Below are 19,966 nucleotides of genomic sequence, written 5' to 3'. Positions count from 1 at the left end.
ATACTAGAAGTGGTTAGAGAGATGCAGAGCCAATACTTAAGACATGAAGAGTAAATGATGAATATCAGACTAGAGTACTGAAACCTACCTCTCCGTGTAGAAATATCCTTACCTTGCATCAGGTTCCTCTTTGCAGAAAACATTGACATTTCCACAGTGTTTGGGAGCCTGCTGTTGGCTTCCAAAAGCTCTGGCTCCATACCGTGCTGTCACGGTAACAGCCCTCCAGTGAGCCATCAAAAACCCAGCTAGAACATTCTGAATACAGCAGTTTGCTTGCCACCAAAACACTAAATTGCAATATTTTATATTTATCTCTATTTAAATTTTAGTTGATGCTGCATAAATGTTAACATGGTCTTAAGCTAATACAATCACAGAAAAGTCTTAATAATACCACACATTGGCACAGTCCCTTGGTGAGTTACGGGTCTGCAAAGCAAGCCCAACGCATGTTTCTCAAGTCACTTAATTAGTCCCCTTTAACTAGGATATGACATGAAAATGCTACACAGTTTCCCCCCAAGAAATGTATTTCCAGAAGCAATGGCAAGGGACGTATAGGATAATTTGTTAATATTAAAGGTAGAATAAAAGTACTCGGGAGTAAGGCAAAGATTTCCAAAAAGGGTCTGGAGAGAGGTTAATAATGTTGGATTTAGTTCTTTTCTGGCCTGAGAAATAAAAAGTGAGCTTTAGTAAGTTCTCAAGTCTCTAAAGTCTTATAAGGCTAAGACCCTGGATTTCCTGGACTTCCTCATGACTGAAACCGCAGCTACTAACATCAAATATGCAGATTTTCCATCTTTCCAGTGGCTGCACAGGAGGAGATTTCCCTGGGCTTCCTGGGAGACTCTGGCTCTGGGAGGTGAGACCAAGGGAGGTGGAGTTGCCCTGGAGGCCAGAGCCTTGACTGTCAACACCACCAACACAGGGAGCCCCGGCTTGAAGATCCAGGCAGAGTGGTGATAAGAGAAACAAAGGCCGGCAGTGCCTCTCCTCACGGAACAACTCCTCCAGCTTTCCCAGCTCTGCCCTTCAACTTACTAAGAAAATATGCTGAATTCCTGTCAGAGTGAAAGAGCATCAGACTGAAATTCTGATTTAAAAAACAAGCACAGATAAAGCACAAAGGAAATCTTTTAGAAACAAAGCCTATAATGGTAAATATGTTCAGAATAGCTTTTCTCCTGTAACATCGTGACCTGCATCTAAGCATCTAATAGCCTCCACCCATGCCCTTGCAGCAAGAATCGGAATATTTGTTCCTGTTTTCAAGGCACAAATGGTCCTAAGAGCAGATTTTCAAAACTGGGAGGAACAATAGCTCCAACAGCCAATTGCAGCATGCAGACATCTTGACCTTTGCAGGCGGTGTAGAATGATGTGGTACCTACATATCTTTTGGCATCTACTCTTTTGAGATGCTACCTCCCCACTCCTCTTGCCCTATCAGTCTTCCATCACAAGCCAGACTAACCAAAATTCTCAACAATTCCCAACCTAGAGAGTGCGATAACCTGACCACATGTACATTGGTTCCAGACAACTAGGGCAAGACACATTCCTCCCTGAAAGCACCCCCTTGTTCAGGCTCATCATTTATCATTACTAGATGTAGCTTTACTGCCAAAAGATCTACTCTATCTACTCTTGTTTATCCCCCTCCCTCTCTACTATTTATAGTTGGTCTAACTTTTTATGAGCTTTGAATAAAACGGAGAATGTGACCTAAGATGTGTTATTAAATGTCCATATACATAAGATGGGGGAAGAGAGAGTAACAGATGGTGACAACATGGGTAAAAATTCCTATCTACTTGGAATAAAGGCAGAATCAAATTTTACTCTAGTTTCATTGAGATTACACTGAAATGTCAGTAGAAACAGGCACATTCAAGTGTACCCTTCTTCCAAGCAGATCAGGCCAAGCAATTCTGGCCAATGGGATGTCCATTACACTGCTCACCTGGAAAAGGCAGCCCCCAGCACAAACGCAGCATATTCCTTCACGAGGGGCTCTGTGCTGTTCAGCCCATTGATCACCACTTGAAGACCACCAAAGGAAAGCAGGTCCTGCGCATTGTCCATCTGCAACAGAGCCACTGCTTAGTACAGCATAGCCATCAGGGAAAGGAAAGCTCTTCTTAGAGCCTTTCTTTTGGTGACTATTCAAAAACAAATTAAAAAGCCATGGAAAAAGCAAAAATGGCCTTTTTGACTAACTAAGAAAAGGTTTGTAAAAACCAATTTTTTAATACTGTTAAATTTGAGAACTCCTAATTCATCTAACATGATTGATGAGCACCTGCGTGGGAATCAGCGGAAATGACACCTAGCTATTGCTTATGCCAAACATGTCCTGGAAAATTCTAATATCGTAATGAGTCATAAAGCTTACTCCTAATGTACAAGCTGTTAACACAAAGAATCTGGCGTCATCAGCACCACTAAACGGTGCCATGCTTCCTGTTGATGTCCAATCCCAATGGGGACAGTGGAGGCAGATTTTTTAAGCTGATTTTAAATTAGAAGCTAGGGACTAGAAAAGGAGCCCTGTTGTTGGGAGGGGGGTTGCTGTAAGAGTGCTGGGGAGGGGAATAACAAAAGTACCTTTCTCTTGCATCTCAGGTTGACTGCATCTGAAGACATTCATGATAAAATATGCAAGAAAATCACTCTCCCAAAGGCTTTCGTCTAAGCCTGTGCTACTGGCTAGTGGCTATGTATCAGACAGTGCAGAACATTTCTATCATTACATAAAGTTCTATTCAGCAGCACTGGTCTAGGCTATCATTTAAGCACCAAATCCCCAAGTCCAGATTCTCTCTTTTCCTCTACAGGGGATCTCATTACCCACGGTTTATTAGTACCTAGAACAAGACGACTCGCTTTCCTCAGAAAGGTCACTGGATCCTGTTTCTACATGTACCCGCTACAGTCTCCCTTGGATCCTGTTTCTACATGTACCCGCTACAGTCTCCCTTGAATATATCTTTGTTGCCACAAAGGCTGCATCTTGCCCACATGCTAATCCCACTCTATCAATCATGAGGAAAACTCAGGAAGCTGAAGCCCAACAACAGTGGCTGCTACCCATTTTTCTTCTCCAGATTCCACAAGGCCCCTTCCCAACCGCGTCCTTGCCTCTCTGAACTAGGAGAGGACTCTGACAGGGAAATCAAGTGTGAGGATTGGTATTTGACTCTGCTAGTGTTTTGTGGTGGCCTAGCCTGTTGTTTGCCACTTGAAAGATCATTCATACACATTTGGATGGCATCTCCATGAGAGCAGGGGTTTTGTCTGTCTGTCCACGCTTGTAGCTCCAGGGACTAGGACGGTGCTGAGCATATGGTTAGGTGCTCAAGGAATAACTGTTGCATTGATGAGTATGAATTTGATCAGAAAAGAATGTTCCTGAAATAAAGCTCCAGTGTGAATAAAAAGGCAATCTGGGGTATCTGTGCCAACAAAATGAATGGGCCTCTGGTACCACAGACATGAAGTAATGGCTAAACCAGGTTGTGAAGTAAGCATGAAGTCTGCCCTGCCATGTGGCCCCAGGCCATGGCCATTTTTCTGCCCCAAACTGTTCTTATGAACAGGAATAACTGGTTGAGCCACAGCCCAGCTAACTAGGGAGACTCGGGGCTGGGTGTTTTACTGACATAAGCACCTTCCTTCCTTCCCCACATGCTCTGATTTTACAATATAAGAATTCACTGCCTATTATTTGGTTGTCCTTCCTCTGGGTTTTCTGGATACAAAACTATGGCTCAGAATCCTGTCATACCATGCCTGGAATGGCCACTTATCAAAGCTGGTATGAGTTCCTAGCGGAGCAGCTGCCACTCGGTCAGCTCCAAAGCAACACAGCCCAGAGTCACGGACCTTCTGTTCTAGAGTCACTTTATCTATTATTACTACAATGATAATTCAGCATGATAGAAATGCCGACATTTATATAAGCACTTCAGCCTTTTGGGGATGTTTTCTCATGATTTATTTCACTAACAGTGAGGAAGAAACGATTCATTCTGCCCAGGGCACATCAAAAGCTGGACCCTCCCTGGTGACATATAGGAGAAACCATGACCACAGCCCAGGTCCACAGCTTCCCATCTGGGTCTGGGGCCAAAACTGTTCTCAGGCTGCCTTCGGGGTGGGGTGGGACAGGCAGAGATGAAGAGGAGGAGGGAGTGCAGGAGGGAACTATGTCAACACCCTGGAGGAAAGGAAAGAAGCAGGGCACTGACAAGACAATGAGAGAACAGGAAACAGCTGAAGGGGAGAAATGGTGGCACATAGCTGAGGAGACACGTGGGAGAAGGCAAATATACTGCCCCAGGTAGATGGGGTGGATGGAGGCTGCTCCTCATAAATAACTCACCATCTGTTTTCCACACACAAGGTTTTGCTTTTCACATATCCCGTTTAATAATTCAAATATGGCTGTGAGGAAGCCTGGCAGACCTGGTTTGGGTCCTTGGAGCCTGCAGCTCCTCAAACCACCATTCAGTGAGTCTAGAATGAGAAGGGACTGGGGAAGTTCCTGGCTAGGAAAGTGCCATCTTCCTTAAAGCTAGTACTACATCACCCCAAGCCCCCATCACAACCAGGACTTGGACCAAGTTGTGTCCTACTTAATCCCCCAGTGAAACCACAGCTTAACACCGCTGCATGGCAGCTTGATGCACCAGCCCTTTCAATCAAAATACCAATGATCCAGAACATTTCTCTGCCAAAAGACAAATTTGGCTTCTGCCAGGGACTGATTTTGGGATGACCTTAAGATGGGTCTGGTGAGGTGGCCTGTGAAAGCAGAATGGGGATGTCACCTTAGGGAAGACACTGCCAAGTGACAAAGGGCCTACAAGGGAAAACAAAAAACTTTGTTGGGGTAATGCTAGCCCAAGCCTCCTGTGGACTCACGCCCTTCCAGGTATGATAAGCTCTCTGGTCATTTTGGTGTTTCATGTGCAAGAGCCCATGGTGACCTGATACCTAAAGATTCATCCCAATATGTTAAGATGAGAAAAAATAGAAGCTGTCAACATCAAAGGAGGACTGAGTTGGCAAATAACCCCTTGTATCCTTAATCCTTTAAATATCTCTAATGGAAAAGCTGTTGGAGTTTTTGGTTTTTACCCTGGAGAGTATGACTGGCAAGAGGAATGAGAACCGAGGTTCATTTTTTTTTCTCTAAGAGGATCAGAGTCCTGCTATTTGAGGCCTGAGAAAGAGTTATGAGCAGAGAAAGAAGATGAAGAAGCTGCCCCATAATTCCTACGGACACAGTGCATACTCATCCTCTTTCACCACAGATGCTAGCAAAATCCTAAAGGAAGAAAGCATGTGTTTTAGCCCAGTTTATAGAGAACAAGGGCGCTGTCGTGCATGGGAGGACATTGAGGATCTATGTCTTGACAAGGATCTCAAACAAGCCTTTGATTATGATTACACAGCCTCCTGGGCCACTGTTGTCCCTAGTCTGGATTACTGCAATAGCCGCCTATATGGTCTCTGCTTCTACTAAGCCCCCCACCTGCAGTCTAATTCTCAACACAGCAGCTGGAGGAATCCTTTCAAAAGTCAGTCACATCACGTCATTCTTCTGCTCAATATCCTTCAATAATATCCAAGTTCACTTTTTTCCATGGCCTACAGGCCCTCTATATTCTTCCTCCCATTATCTCTCTGAGCTCCATCTACTTCTCCTCTGCCCACTCTCAGCTCCAGCTGATTCAAACACGCTAGGCATGTTCCCACCACCGGGCTCCTGCACTTGCTGTTCCTCCAGCCAGAGATGCCCCTTCTCAATGCTGCCAGTTCCAATCTCACCGTAGTTTTTGTATTTCTACAATATTTATCACCTACAAACATATTACTTATAATTACTTCTTTCTTATGTTTGTCTATCTGCTTCTGCTAGAAGGTTAAGCCCTAATTTTGATCACAGACATATCTCAAGTGCCTAGAACAGTGCCTGGGAGTTAGCAGACACTTTATTTATTTATTGAATAAATCAGTGGCTTTTATTGGCTCCTCGTTAGCTCCGCCTTTTGAGCTTAATTCAAAAGGTACCAGTTGCCTTTGAGAAACAGAGTGGCCAAAAGTTTTAGAGCACAGAGTTTAGGGTCAGACAGAGCTTACTGCAAATTTCAGCTCTACCACTCACTAGGCTGGATGATCTTGAGCAATTACATAATCTCTCTGTGCCTCATTTTCCTCGGTTACAAAATGGGATTAATAGTGGTACATACTCATAGGGAAGCCACGGAAGTCAATGAATTAATGTGTACAGAGCACCTGAAGCAGTGCCTGATATGTAATAACACTCACCAAATATTAGTTATTATAAGTCTGATCAGTTGCTTCCCTGCTTCAAACTCTTCAATGGTTCTTAGGATCAAGGCTAAAGTCATAAAGAGCATGGTATCTCCAACCTCACCTCTCCAACCCCCAAACCTTCCCACTTCATCTGTGTTCCCCTCCAGGCCATGTGCTCCAGTCACTCCAATCTTTTCCAGGCCCTCAATCTCACCAAGCTCTTCCCTGCCCTAGAATCTCTGCACATGTTGTTTCCTCTAGCTGGAATGCTCTAATCTAAGGGTTGGCAAACTTTTTCTAAAGGGCCTGGTAGTAAATATTTTTGACTTTGTGAGCCATATGGTCTCTGTCACAACTACTCAATTCTGCCATTGTAGCATAAAAATAGCAATAAACAATGCATGAACAAATAGGGGTCGCTGTACCCCAATAAAAGTTTATTTAGGAAAGGAGGTGTTGGGCCAGATTTGACCTATGGGCAGTAGTTTGCCATCTCCTGCTCTAGTACCCCCTCTCCACCCGGCCAACCCCAATCATCCTATAACACTCGGCCTAAATGTCACATCCTCTGAGAAGCCTTCTTTATTGTCCATAACTAGGCTCTAAGACATCACCCTCTGGAGCCCTCATTACAATCTTAAATTATATTATTTAATTAATTTGTTCAATTGTTCATTATTCAGTTACTTCCTCTTCCAGGCTATACGCTACATAACAAGGACTATGTCTATTTTATCTCTGCAGTACCCTCAGAGGTACTAAAGAAGGTAACACTCCACATGAAAAAGAGGTTGGCTGGCCAGGCATGGTGGCTCATGCCTATAATCCCAACACTTTGGGAGGACAAGGTGGGTGGATCACTTGAGGTTAGGAGTTCAAGACCAGCCTGGTCAACATAGTGAAACCCTGTCTCTATCAAAAATACAAAAAATTAGCTGGGCATGGTGGTGCACACCTGTAATCCCAGTTGCTTGGAAGGCTGAGGCAGGAGAATAGCTTGAACCCAGGAGGTGGAGGTTGCAGTGAGCCGAGATTGTGCCACTGAACTCCAGGCTGGGCGACCGAGTGAGACTCCGACTCAGACAAAAAAAGAAAAAGAGGTTGGCTCTAGACTCTAAGACTGTATCTTACTACGAAAGACAATAAGCCTAGATTAAAAATAGTCTGTGCTCTGGGAGAGAACTAAAGATGCTGATGCTATTTTCTTAGGGCTTAGGGAGGGGGGATTTATTTTTGGAGCTGTTAAAAGTCTGACTTATGGATGAAGAAATACAGTACCTGATGGACATAATATTCAAGATCAAAGAGCGCAGCAATCTTCTCTTCCAAACTGGAGCTGGAACTATTGAACTTGTTGATCAGCCGTACCATGATCTGCATGTCAGTCTCAATGACAACATTCAGCTCGTCAAAGTCTTTCTTCAGTTCCTCAATGGGGCGGAAGAGCCGCTTTACCTCAGCCTGCCTTGCCTAAGCAGAGCAGCAAAGAGATGATTAAAATGGTTAGAGACATCTCCCCAAGATATCTGTGGTCTACCATGGATACCCATCCCCAAAAAACTGCTGTTCCAAGACTCACAGTGTTCTTTAATCTACACTATCAAAAATACTAACACTTTCTAAGATGCCCAGAGAAGAGAGCCCTCAAAGTCTACCTATATAGGCCTCTGCTCTAAAAACACACTCAAGATGTTCCAAGGTTCACTTATTCAAGTCCGATTTCCAATGTTCAGGAAGAATAGAAAGGCTTCTTGTCACAACCACTTTAACTCCGTTAAGGGGAAGTAATGCAAGTTCATCTTCAACCCCAAACCGCACATGAAACAGCTGAGACCTAAGGTAGAATAACCCACACCCTGCTTCTCCACTTTTCACAAGCATAGACTATCTTGGCCTTGCCCTACCCAACCCGACAACATTTTAGGGAAACGTGGACATAGAAAACTATGGGTAAGAGCTGTCAGAGCAGGAGCAATTTGCTGATGAAAATTAAATCACTGTCATTACTGTCAATCTAACCACAGGTGTACAATTTGTTCAACTGTTTGATATGGCTAAATTACTATATGTACTATACTCAAATCTCGAACAATTTTCTCTCAATCCCTCCCCACCCCACTCACATATAAAAATTTTAAAACGAAGTTACATTAGAGGTGAATAAAAGACTTTAATTAAACATTTTATACTGTTTTCTTCCCAATTTGAGAGGATAGTACCTATAAAGAGAATCTGAAAAGTCACGGTGGTTTATGTATCTGTCTTCCAAGAAAAATTAAAAGGCACAGATATTTATAAAAAGCCGGATGATGAACAGCTGTCAGCTCCAAATTGCTCATCTATTACCTATGGGTTTTTCTCCCCAGTTATAAGCACTCCATAGAAACACCAACCAAAGAAATGAATCAGCCTCTCTTAAAAAAGACCAAGCTCCTAGCGGAGCAATCACATCCATGGGGCGCCACATCCTGATTCTCTGGGCTAAAACATGAGATGCTCTCCCTGCACCCAGCTAGAGGTCTCTGGATGGCTGCCAAAGCCAAGCAAAGAGGTCTGGGAAGGCTGAGTCACTTTCCAGAGCTGTGAGATGATAGGCAAGTGAGCACAATAAGAAACTAGTGACATCTGTCTCACAAAAACTATGTGTGCCTGACTCTCAAGAAGGCCTTAAAAAAAAACTTTTTGGCCAGGCACAGTGGCTCAAGCCTATAATCCCAGCACTTTGGTAGGCTGAGGCAGACAGACCATGACGTCAGGAGTTCCAGACCAGCCTGACCAATATCGTAAAACCCCATCTCTACTAAAAATACAAAACTTAGCTGGGCACGGTGGTGGGCACCTGTAATCCCAGTGACTCAGGAGGCTGAGGCAGGAGAATCGCTTGAACCCAGGAGGTGGAAGCTGCAGTGAGCCGAGATTGCGCCACTGCATTCCAGCCTGAGCGACAGAGCAAGACTCCATCTCAAAAAAACAAAACAAAACAAAAAAAACCTTTTACTTTGAAATAATTATAAATTCCCAGGAAATAACAAAAATAGTATAGAGACTGTCATGTACCCTTCGTCCAGCTTCCCTCAATGTTAACATTTTACATAAGGATATTACAATGTCAAAAGTAAGAAAAGGACACAGGTACCATACTGTTAACTAAACACCTTGTTCAGATTTCACCAGTTTTTACATGTACTCATTTACATGTATGTGTGTGTGTGTGTCATTCTATGTAATTTTACCTGAGATGTAGACTTGTATAACTACCAGAACAATCATGCTAGAGAACTGTCCCACCACAATCACATAATCTACTATGTGCTACTCCTTTATAGCTATACTTTATCCTCCCATTCTATTCTCTTATGTCCCTGTGCCCTGGTTGTCACTAATTTGTTCTCCATCTTTATAATTCTGGCATTTAAAAAATGTTATATATACCGTGGCTCATGCCTGTAATTCCAGAACATTGGGAGGCCAAGGCAGGTGGACAACTTGAGCTCAGGCGTTCCAGACCAGCCTGGGCAATACACGAGACTCCATCTGTACTTACATTGTTTAAATTCTATTTTTTTAAAAAAGAGAACTGGCCAGCAAAGATGAAAGTGCAGCAAATAAATGAAAGGTGGTAACTTTGGCAATGAAATTTGAATTAAATGTACATGGAGTTATAGAAGAGATGGTTGACGGTGGGAATGTTAACACTGCCACTGTTTGATAAGCTCTAGATGTGCAGACAGAGGAACTTAGCAAAGGCAAACTTACAGACACAAATTAGGAAAGTGATAAAAAGGATGAAATGAGACTGGCAAAAAACTTCACATTACAAGAACTCTCTGAGAAATTTCACAACATTGAAAGTACAAAGGGTGAAATGTTGGAGGCTCATCCATACTTAGAAAGAAGTATGATAATTAGCCAAGAGAGAAAAGATGCTTGTTCTATGTCATATTTTTTTTTGGAGTCAGGGTCTCGCTCTATTGCTCAGGTTGAAGTGCGATGGTACAATCACAGCTCACTGCAGTCTCACCCTCCTGGACTCAAGTGATCCTCCCACCTCAGCCTGAGTGGACTACGGGCACAAGTCGCACAGAAAACTAAAAAATTGGCTGGGTGTGGTGGCCCACATCTGTAATGTCAGCACTCTGGGAGGCTGAGGTGGGTGGATCGCTTGAGACAGGAGTTCGAGACCAGCCTGGGCAACATGGCGAAAACCCATACCTACAAAAAACACAAAAATTATTTGAATTTTTTGGCCAGGCGCAATGGCTCATGCCTGTAATCTCAGCACTTTGGGGGGTCGAGGCAGGCGAATCACTTGAGGCTAGGAGTTCAACAGTCTAGCCAACTAGAGAAGGTGAAACTAGAAAGAAGATGAAACCCCTTCTCTAATAAAAATACAAAAATGAGCCAGGCATGGTGGCACACACCTGTAACTTGGGAGGCTGGGGCAGAAGAATCACTTGAACCTGGGAGGCGGAGGCTGCAGTGAGCCAAGATCACACCACTGTACTCCTGTGTGGGTGACAGAGCAAGACTCTGTCTCAAAAAAGAAAAAAATATATATATTTTTGGTGTGGCATGGTGGCACACACCTGTAGTCCCAGCCAGCCGGGAGGCTGAGGTGGGAGGATCACTTGAGCTGTAATCCTGCCATTGCACTTCAACCTGGGTGACAGAGACCCTGTCTAAAAAAAAAAAAGAAAGAAAGAAAAAAAAAGAATTTTTTTTTTTTTTGTAGAAAAATACTTTTTTTATTTGTAGAAAACATAGACCATTTCTGGGCTATGTTGCCCAGGCTAGTCTCAAACTCCTAGAATCAAGTGATCCTCCCAAAGTGCTAGGATTGCAGGTGTGAGCCATTGCGCCTGGCATAATTCTAAAAGTTTTAAATTACAGTGTACTAAATAAATATTAGTATTGCTTTTCCATTTCTATATATACTTAAAACTAATAGCAATGTAGTTGTTTTAATATCTGGCAAAACAGTTTAAGGATCATGGAACAATCATAATTTTTCCCTTGATTATATCAAGATTGTTTTGCATAGTTTCAGTGTGCACATTTTTACAATTCCATACAACATAAAATGAGGACTGCTGGTATATGATACGCAAATATTTCCTTCCAGTAGTTTATCTTCCGATCATCTTAACAGGGTATTTCACAAAACAAAACATTTTAATTTTGATGAAGTCCAATTTATCGATTTTTTCTTTTATAAATCTTGCATTTGGTGCCATGTCATAAGAACTCTTTACTTGGTCCTAGTTTCCAAAGATTTTCTATGTTTCATTCTAAAAGGTTTTTTTCTTCTTAGTTTCACATTTTACATTTAAATCTATGATCTATTTTGAATTAATTTTTTAAAGGTACGAGGTTTAGGTGACAGCTCATTTTTTGCTTATGGATGCCCACTATTTGTTGAAAAGACTATTTATCTTCCATTGAATTACTTTTGTACCTGTCAAAAATCAATCAGGTGTATTAGTGTGGGTCTGTTTCTGGGTTCTCTACTCTGTTCCATTGATCTATGATTCTTCCTCTCCACCAATACCACATTGCCTTGATTACTATAGCTATAGAGTAAGCCTTAAAATCAGGCAGTGTGTTTTCTTCCACTTACTCTTCTTTTTAAAATTCCTTCAACTTTCCATACAAACTTTAGAATAAGCTTATCTACAAAAAAATCTTGCTGAAATTTTGATAGAAATTGCACTAAACTTATAAATTTAGAGAGAGTTAACATTTTTACTATGTTGAGTGTTTCAATCCATAGACACAGTATGTCACTCCATTTAATTAAGTCTTCTTTGATTTAACTCCATCGTCATCTTTCACCCAACTTTTATACTTTTGAGCATATAGATCTTATATCTGTCTTGTTAGATTTATTCCTAAATATTTCATTTTTAGGGGAGCAACTGTAAAATGGTACATATGCTTTTAATTTCAATTGCCAAATATTCTTTGTTAGTATGTAGAAATACAATTGATTTGTGTTGTCTGTATATCTTTTTTTTTTTTTTTTTTTTTTTTTGAGGTGGAGTCTCGCTCTGTCGCCCAGGCTGGAGTGCAGTGGCGCGATCTCAGCTCACTGCAACCTCCGCCTCCCGGGTTCACGCCATTCTCCTGCCTCAGCCTCCCAAGTAGCTGGGACTACAGGTGCCCGCCACCACGCCCGGCAAATTTTTTGTATTTTTAGTAGAGACGGGGTTTCACCGTGTTAGCCAGGATGGTCTCGATCTCCTGACCTAGTGATCCGCCCGCCTCGGCCTCCCAAAGTGCTGGGATTACAGGCATGAGCCACTGCGCCCGGCCTTGTTGTCTGTGTATCTGGTGACATTGCTGAACTCACTTATTAATTCTAGAAGGCTTTTCTTTGGAGGTTCTTTGGGAGTTATACATAGACAATCATGTCATCTGGAAAATGAGACAGTTTTATTTTTTCCTTTCCTTGCCTTATTGCATTGGCTATGACTGCGTTGAATGAGTGTTAAGAGTGAACACCCTTGCCTTGTTTCTGACCTCAGTGGCAAAGCATTTAGTCTTTCACTGTTAAGTACAATATTCCATGCAGACTTTTTGTAAATGCTCATTATCAAGTAAGGTTTCTATTCCTAGGTTTCTGAGTTATCGTGAATGGGTACTGAATATAGTCAAATGCTCTTCGTGTATTAAGTGACATATGATGATGTGATTTTCTTCTTTAGCCTACTGATATGGTGGGTTATACTGATTATTTTTTGCACACTGAACCAATCTTGCATTCTGGTAATAAACCCCATGTGGTTATAATGCATAATTCTTTTTACATGTTGCTGGATTTGATTGGCTAAATTTTGGTGAGGATTTTTGCTTCTATGTTCATAAGGATTGTCGCCATGTAGTTTATTTTGTACTCTGTCTGGTTCAGGTATTAGTGTGATACTGGCCTCATAAAGTAAGTTGGGAAGTATTCCTCCCTCTTACATTTTCTGGAAGAAATTGTGTAGAATTGATGCTAATTATTTTTAAATGTTTGGTTAATACCTCCAGTAAAACTATCTGAACCTGGGGACTTCCTTTATAGAAGGTTTTTCACTACAAATTCAGTTGCTTTTTTTTTTTAATGGTTATAGGACTACTCATATTATTTCATATTGGGTAAATTTGGACAATATGCGCTTATAAAAGAGCTGGACTATTTCATGCAAGTTATCAAATTTATATGCAGAGTTGTTCACAGTATTCTCTTACTGTATTTTCCTTTTAATGTCTACAGGATCTGTAATGATATTCCTGGTTTCATTCTTGATATGGGTAATTTTTATCTTAGTGCTTTATGTGTTTGTCAGTCTTGTGGGTTTCTTGTTTTTGTTTTTGTTTTGTTTTGTTTTTTGCTTTTCAGATGAAGTCTCGCTCTGTGGCTCAGGCTGGAGTGCAGTGGTGCAATCTCGGCTCACTGCAGCCTCCACTTCCTGGGCTCAAGTGATTCTCCTGCCTCAGTCTCCCAAGTAGCTGGGACTACAAGCGTGCGCCACCATGCCTGGCTCTTTTTTGTACTTTTAGTAGAGAAGGGGTTTCACCATGTTGGCCAGGCTGGTCTCGAACTCCTGACCTCAGGTGATCTGCCCGCCTCAGCCTCTCAAAGTGCTGGGATTATAGGTGTGAGCCACCGTGCCCAGCCATGTTTGTCAGTCTTGATAGAAGTTTATCACCTTCTGGTTTCACTGATTTTTCTCTAATGTTTTTATGTTTTCAATTTCATTGATTTCTGCTCTTTATTTCCTTTCTTCTGCTTGCTCTGAGCTTGTTTTAATCATCTTTTCCTAGTTTCTTGAAGTAGGACCTTCCATTATAGGTATGAGACCTTACTTCTTCTCTAATATAAGCAAATTTCCCTTACAGTTTTAGTTGGATCCTGCAAATTTTGATAAATTGCATTTTCATTTTTAATCAGTTCAATGTATCTTTTTTTTTTAACCTCCCCTGAGATTTCCTCTTTGACTTGACTGGAGATTTTCTTCCTATCTACGACTGGTTTTTAGTTTGATTCCATTATAATGAGAGAACATACTCTGCCTAATTTCAGTTCTTCTAAAATTGTTGAGATTTGTTTGATTACTCAGGATATACTCTATTTTGAGAAGTGTTTCATGGACACTTGAAAAGAATGTATATTCTGCTGTTGTAGAATGGAATGTTCCATAAATGTCAATTAAATTTTTCTGGTTGAAGGTGTTATTCAGCTCTTTAATGTCTTTACTGATCTGTTGTCTAGTAGTTCTAGCAATTCTGAGAAAGGGATGTTGAAGTCCCCAACTGTAATAGTGGATTTGTCCGTTTCTTTCTTTTAGTTCTGTTAGTTTTTGCTTCAGGTATTTTTATATACAAATAAAAGTGGCACATACACATTTAGAATTACTGTATATTTTAGTGGATTGGTCCTTTTACCATTATATAAATTGCTCTTGTTCCTAATAATTTCCTTTAATCTAAAGTCAACTTTGATATTAATACAGTAACTCCTGCTTTTTAATTAATATCTGTATGATATACTTTCTATTCTTTTACTTTCAACCTACTGTCTTTACCATTATATTTGAATTTCTTGTAGAAAGCATATTTTTAAAATTCATTTAAAAATTCATTATGAAAATCTGTTTAATTGGTATATTTAGACCAATTATAAAACATTTTACTATTATACATTTATGTTTTAATGTAATATTTTTATATGTTAGAGCTTAAATCCACCATTTTATTAATTTTTTTTGTTTCCTCCAGTTTTTGCTTTTCTGTTTCCCGTTTCTCACCTTCCTGTGACAAACCAAGGTACATTTTATATTATAGAATTCCATTTTGGATTACCTATGCTTTTGAGAATAACTTTATATAGTTTTAATAATGATTGTTCTAAGTATTATAATATACATAAGTAACATCATAATCTACTGGTATCAATGTTTTATCACTGAGTGAAATGTAGAAACCTTACCTCCAATTATGTTTAATCCTTTGCTCCTCCTAATTGTCTTCAAAATTCCTCACTATACATTCAGAAACAGATCATGTCATAATTTTTGCTTCAACTATCAAACAATTTTAAAGACTCAAAAACATATGCACGCGTGTGTCTTTATAACAGAACAATTTCTATTCCTTTGGGTATATACCCAGCAATGGGATTGCTGGGTCGAAAGGTATTTCTGTCTTTAGGTCTCTGAGGAATTGCCACACTGTTTTCCACAATGGTGGAATTATTTTTTGACTTTTTAACAACAGCCATTATAGTTGGTGTGAGATGGTATCTCATTGTGGTTTTGATTTGCATTTCTCTAATGATCAGTGATGTTGAGCTTTTTTTTCATATGATTGTTGTCTACATGTATGTCTTCTTTTGAAAAGTGTTTATGTCCTTTGCCCACTTTTCTTTTAGTTGTCAAATTATCCTTTATTATTTTCCTCTGTGCTTAAATAGCTGGGCATTCCACTGCACCACTGTTGATGTCATCTATGACGTCATGAGGGTGATGGCCATCAACACTGCAGCCCACAAACTGAGCAGTCCCCAGGATCTCTTTAATGGTTCTAGAGAATTCTCTGGCTAAAGATTGGTGCCACATCTGTCAAGTAATCTTGACAATCACATCAAAAGTGATATTTCCACTGTGTTTAACGTTTTTCTGTTTCTGTCTCTTGGCAGTTCCTTGAGGGCTTTGATGATCAGGGCAGAGGCAGAAGGTACTACCTCAATCTGGGCCTGTCTGTTCTGAATGGTCAGTTTCACTGTAATCCTCAGACCCCTCCAGTCACTGGCTGCCTTGGCAATATCGTCACCAACCTTTTTTGGAGACAGACCCAGGGGGCCAATCTTGGGGGCCAGTGCCAGATACCAGCAATGATATCAGTGCCAGCACAGACATGGCACTCACTTCACCCTCCGTGCACCTCAGGTATACAACTTTTTTTTTTTTTTTGAGACGGAGTCTCGCTCTGTCGCCCAGGCTGGAGTGCAGTGGCCGGATCTCAGCTCACTGCAAGCTCCGCCTCCCGGGTTCGGGCCATTCTCCTGTCTCAGCCTCCTGAGTAGCTGGGACTACAGGCGCCCGCCACCTCGCCCGGCTAGTTTTTTGTATTTTTTAGTAGAGACGGAGTTTCACCGTGTTAGCCAGGATGGTCTCGATCTCCTGACCTAGTGATCCGCCCGTCTCGGCCTCCCAAAGTGCTGGGATTACAGGCTTGAGCCACCGCGCCCGGCCACAACTTTTTTTTTTTTTGAGACAGAGTCTTGTCCAGTCACCCAGGCTGGAGTGCAGTGGCGTGATCTCGGCTCACTGCAAGCTCCGCCTCCCGGGTTCCCGCCATTCTCCTGCCTCAGCCTCCAGAGTAGCTGGGACTACAGGTGCCCACCACCATGCCTGCCTAATTTTTTTTTGTATTTTCAGTAGAGACGGGGTTTCACCATGTTAGCCAGAATGGTCTCAATCTCCTGACCTTGTGATCTACCCGCCTCAGCCTCCCAAAGTGCTGGGATTACAGGCGTGAGCCACCACGCCCAGCCAGGTATACAACTTTGATCTCGCTGGGGTCGAACTTCGGCAGTTTGCCCAGTTTTTAATGGGGTTGTTTTTTTCTTGTAAATCTGTTTACGCTTCTTACAGATGCTGGATATCAGACCTTTGTTGGATGCATAGTTTGCAAAAATCTTCTCCCATTCTGTAGGTTGTTTATTGATAGTTTCTGTTGCTGTGCAGAAGCTCTTTAGTTTAATTAGATCCCACTTGTTAATTTTTGCTTTTGTTGCAATTGGTTTTGGCATCTTCATCACGAAACCTTTGCCCATGCCTATGTCCTGAATGGTATTGCCTAAGTTGTCTTCCAGGGTTTTTATAGTTTTAGGTTTAAGTCTTTAATCTATCTTGAGTTCATTTTCGTATATGGTGTAAGGAAGTGGTCCAGTTTCAATATTCTGTGCATGGCTAATCAGTTATCCTAGCAACGTTTATGGAACAGGGAATCCTTTCCCCATTGCTTGTTTTTGTCAGATTTGTCAAAATAGCAAAGACATGGAATCAACCTAAATGCCCATCAAAGATAGACTGGATAAAGAAAATGTGGTTCATATACACCATGGAATACTACGCAGTCATAAAAAAAAGAATGACATCTGTCCTTTCGAGAAACATGGATGGAGCTGGAGGCCATTATTCTTAACAAACTAATGCAGATACCAAATACCACCATGTTCTCACTTATAAGTGGGAGTTAAATGATGACAATGCATGGATACATAGAGGGGAACAACACACACTGGGGCCTATTGGGTGGAGGATGGGAAGAGCGAGGGGATCAGGAAAAATAACTATTGGGTACTTGGGCTTAATACCTGGGTGATGAAATAATCTATACAACAAAACCCCATGACACAAGTTTATCTATATAACAAACCTGAACATGTACCCCCGAACTTAAAAGTTAAAAATTAGAAAATAAATAATAAAAACTCAAGAAGAAAAAGATAGGCTGCATTTTCCCTATTTTTTATTCATTACATTGTTCTTTCTTTATTCCTAACACTTCAAGTTTCTTTCTATTATTCTTTTTTTCATTCTATTTGGAGAATATCCTTTAGTCATTCTTTCAGAGTAGGTCTGCTGGTGAGAAATTTTCTTAATTTTCCTCTCTCTAAAAGTGTCTTGACCTCCCTTTCACTCCTGAAAGATATTCACAGTTATAAAATTCTGTGTGGACAGTTCATTTTTTCCCCCAGCAATTGAAAAATGTTCCACATACTTCTGGCCTCTATGGTTTCAGATAAAAAATTCACTATCGCTCAATCATTGTTCCCCTATAGTAGTAGTATTTTTTCTAGTTGCTTTGAAGATTTTTCTGTCTTTAGTTTTCAGAAGTTTAACTGTGATGTATCTTGGTGTTGATTTCTTTGAGTTTATCCTGTCTGGAGTTCACTTGGATTCACTGGATTCACTTAATGAATCTGTGAGTTTATGCCTATCACCACATTTCGGAATTTGTTAGCCATTGTTTCTTGATTATTTTCTAGCCCCATATTCTTTCTACTGTCCATCTGGAATTCCAATGACACAAATGTTAGATCTTTTGTTACAGTCCCACAGGTCCCTAAAGCTCTTTTATTTTTTTTTCTCCTATCTATCTTCTCTCTGTTGTTCAGACTGTGTAATTTTTATTTATCTGTCTTTAAGTTTACTGATTCTTTTCTCTGTCATCTCTGTTCTGCTACTGAGCCTATCTAGTGACTTTTAAAATTTTAGTTATTATATTGTTCAGTTCTATAATTCCATTTGGTTCTTTTTTCTTATCTTCTGTTTCCTTACTGAGACTTTGTTTCAAGGGTGCTCATAACTGCTTGCTGAAGCAATTTTATAATAGTTATTTTAAAATTCGTGTTAGATAATTTCAACTTCTGAGTCATTTCAGTATTAGCATCTGTCTCAGTCTGCTCGGGCTGCTATAACAAAATATCATATACTGGGTAGCTTAAACAACATACATTTATTTCTCACAATTCTGGATGCTGGGGAAGTCCAAGATCAAGGTATGAGTCAATGTGGTTCCTGGTGAGGGTCCCCTTTCTGGCTTACAGATAATCACCTTTTAGCTGTATCTTCACATGGTAGAGAGAGAGAGTGCTGGTCTCTCTTATTCTTCTAAGGACACTAATCCCTCTTAAGCCCAACCCTCATGACCTCACCTAAATCTAATTACCTTCCAAAGGTCCTACCTCCAAACATTACATTGCAGCATTAGGGCTTCAACTTATGAATCTGGGGGAGACACAAACATTCAATCCATAACAGCATCTGTTGATTGTCTAATTCAAGTTGTGATTTTCCTGGTTCTTGGTATGAAAAGCAATTTTTAATTATATCCTAGACATTTGGGGTATTAAGTTATGAAATTCCAGATCCCACTTAATCTTTTTCAGTAGGTAGACATCCTATTTAGTTTTAGTATACTGGTTCAGGCTCACTTGTGTGGGTTGTGGCATCAATGACAATTTAGTTTTCAGAGCATTGTAGTGCTACTCTGGTCTGCTTCCTTTGTGTGCTACCCAGAGGTCAATCTAAAAACCTGGGCAGCATTCCACACTATAGTTCAGTTCTTAAACTTTTTGTAGTATTAATTCTTGTCAGTTTCTTGTATGGGTCACTGAATGGGTGTGTCTGGGACTTCATATGTAAAATCCCTTTCTCTAGCTCCCCTCTCTCCCAAATCCTACCCTTACTCTCTAGTTGGGAAGTGAAACAGCTTCACCTGCCACCACTGGATGCTGGCCACTGGGAGTGGAAGTCTAGGTTCCTCCCTGGGCCTCTACTGACACCAATGGTGGGAGAATCGAGCACTGCTTCACTGCTGCTGGCCCGAGGGTAGAAGTTCATACTTCTCACTTATTCCACTGGCACTGCCCCAGAGAGGGAAACAGAATGCTGCCTCACACTGTCTCACTGCCTCCAAGTTGGGGGTGGAAGTACACACTTTTCATTCACCCCAGCGGACACCGTATCATCAGGGAAAAGTAAAAAACCATGTTGGTGCTGCCAGGCAGAGGACAGATATTCAAGTTCCCTGCTTAGCCTCTACTGACACCACTTCAGCAGGATAAGCAGCCTGCTACTGTCAG

The 19,966-nt window shown here is 41.1% G+C and overlaps 1 protein-coding gene across 10 annotated transcripts in view; it reads right to left on the bottom strand.

Moving 5' to 3' along the window:
• Positions 1–19,966, bottom strand: part of LOC105467071 (SIL1 nucleotide exchange factor) — a 253,389-nt gene that overhangs the window by 78,935 nt on the left and 154,488 nt on the right. For all 10 annotated transcript variants that reach the window (XR_011624653.1, XM_071098353.1, XM_071098351.1 and 7 more), the window contains 2 exons: positions 7,609–7,800; positions 1,970–2,091 (listed from right to left, as the gene is read on the bottom strand). Coding sequence is in view for 9 of the 10 variants with exons in the window: in XM_071098353.1 (XP_070954454.1) it covers positions 1,970–2,091; positions 7,609–7,800 (314 nt within the window). In the remaining variant the exon portion in view is untranslated. The remainder of the gene's footprint in view (positions 1–1,969; positions 2,092–7,608; positions 7,801–19,966) is intronic.

This window comes from Macaca nemestrina, chromosome 6 (assembly GCF_043159975.1).
Source record: "Macaca nemestrina isolate mMacNem1 chromosome 6, mMacNem.hap1, whole genome shotgun sequence".
NCBI lineage: Eukaryota > Metazoa > Chordata > Mammalia > Primates > Cercopithecidae > Macaca > Macaca nemestrina.
This window is presented reverse-complemented; position numbering and strand designations above follow the sequence as displayed.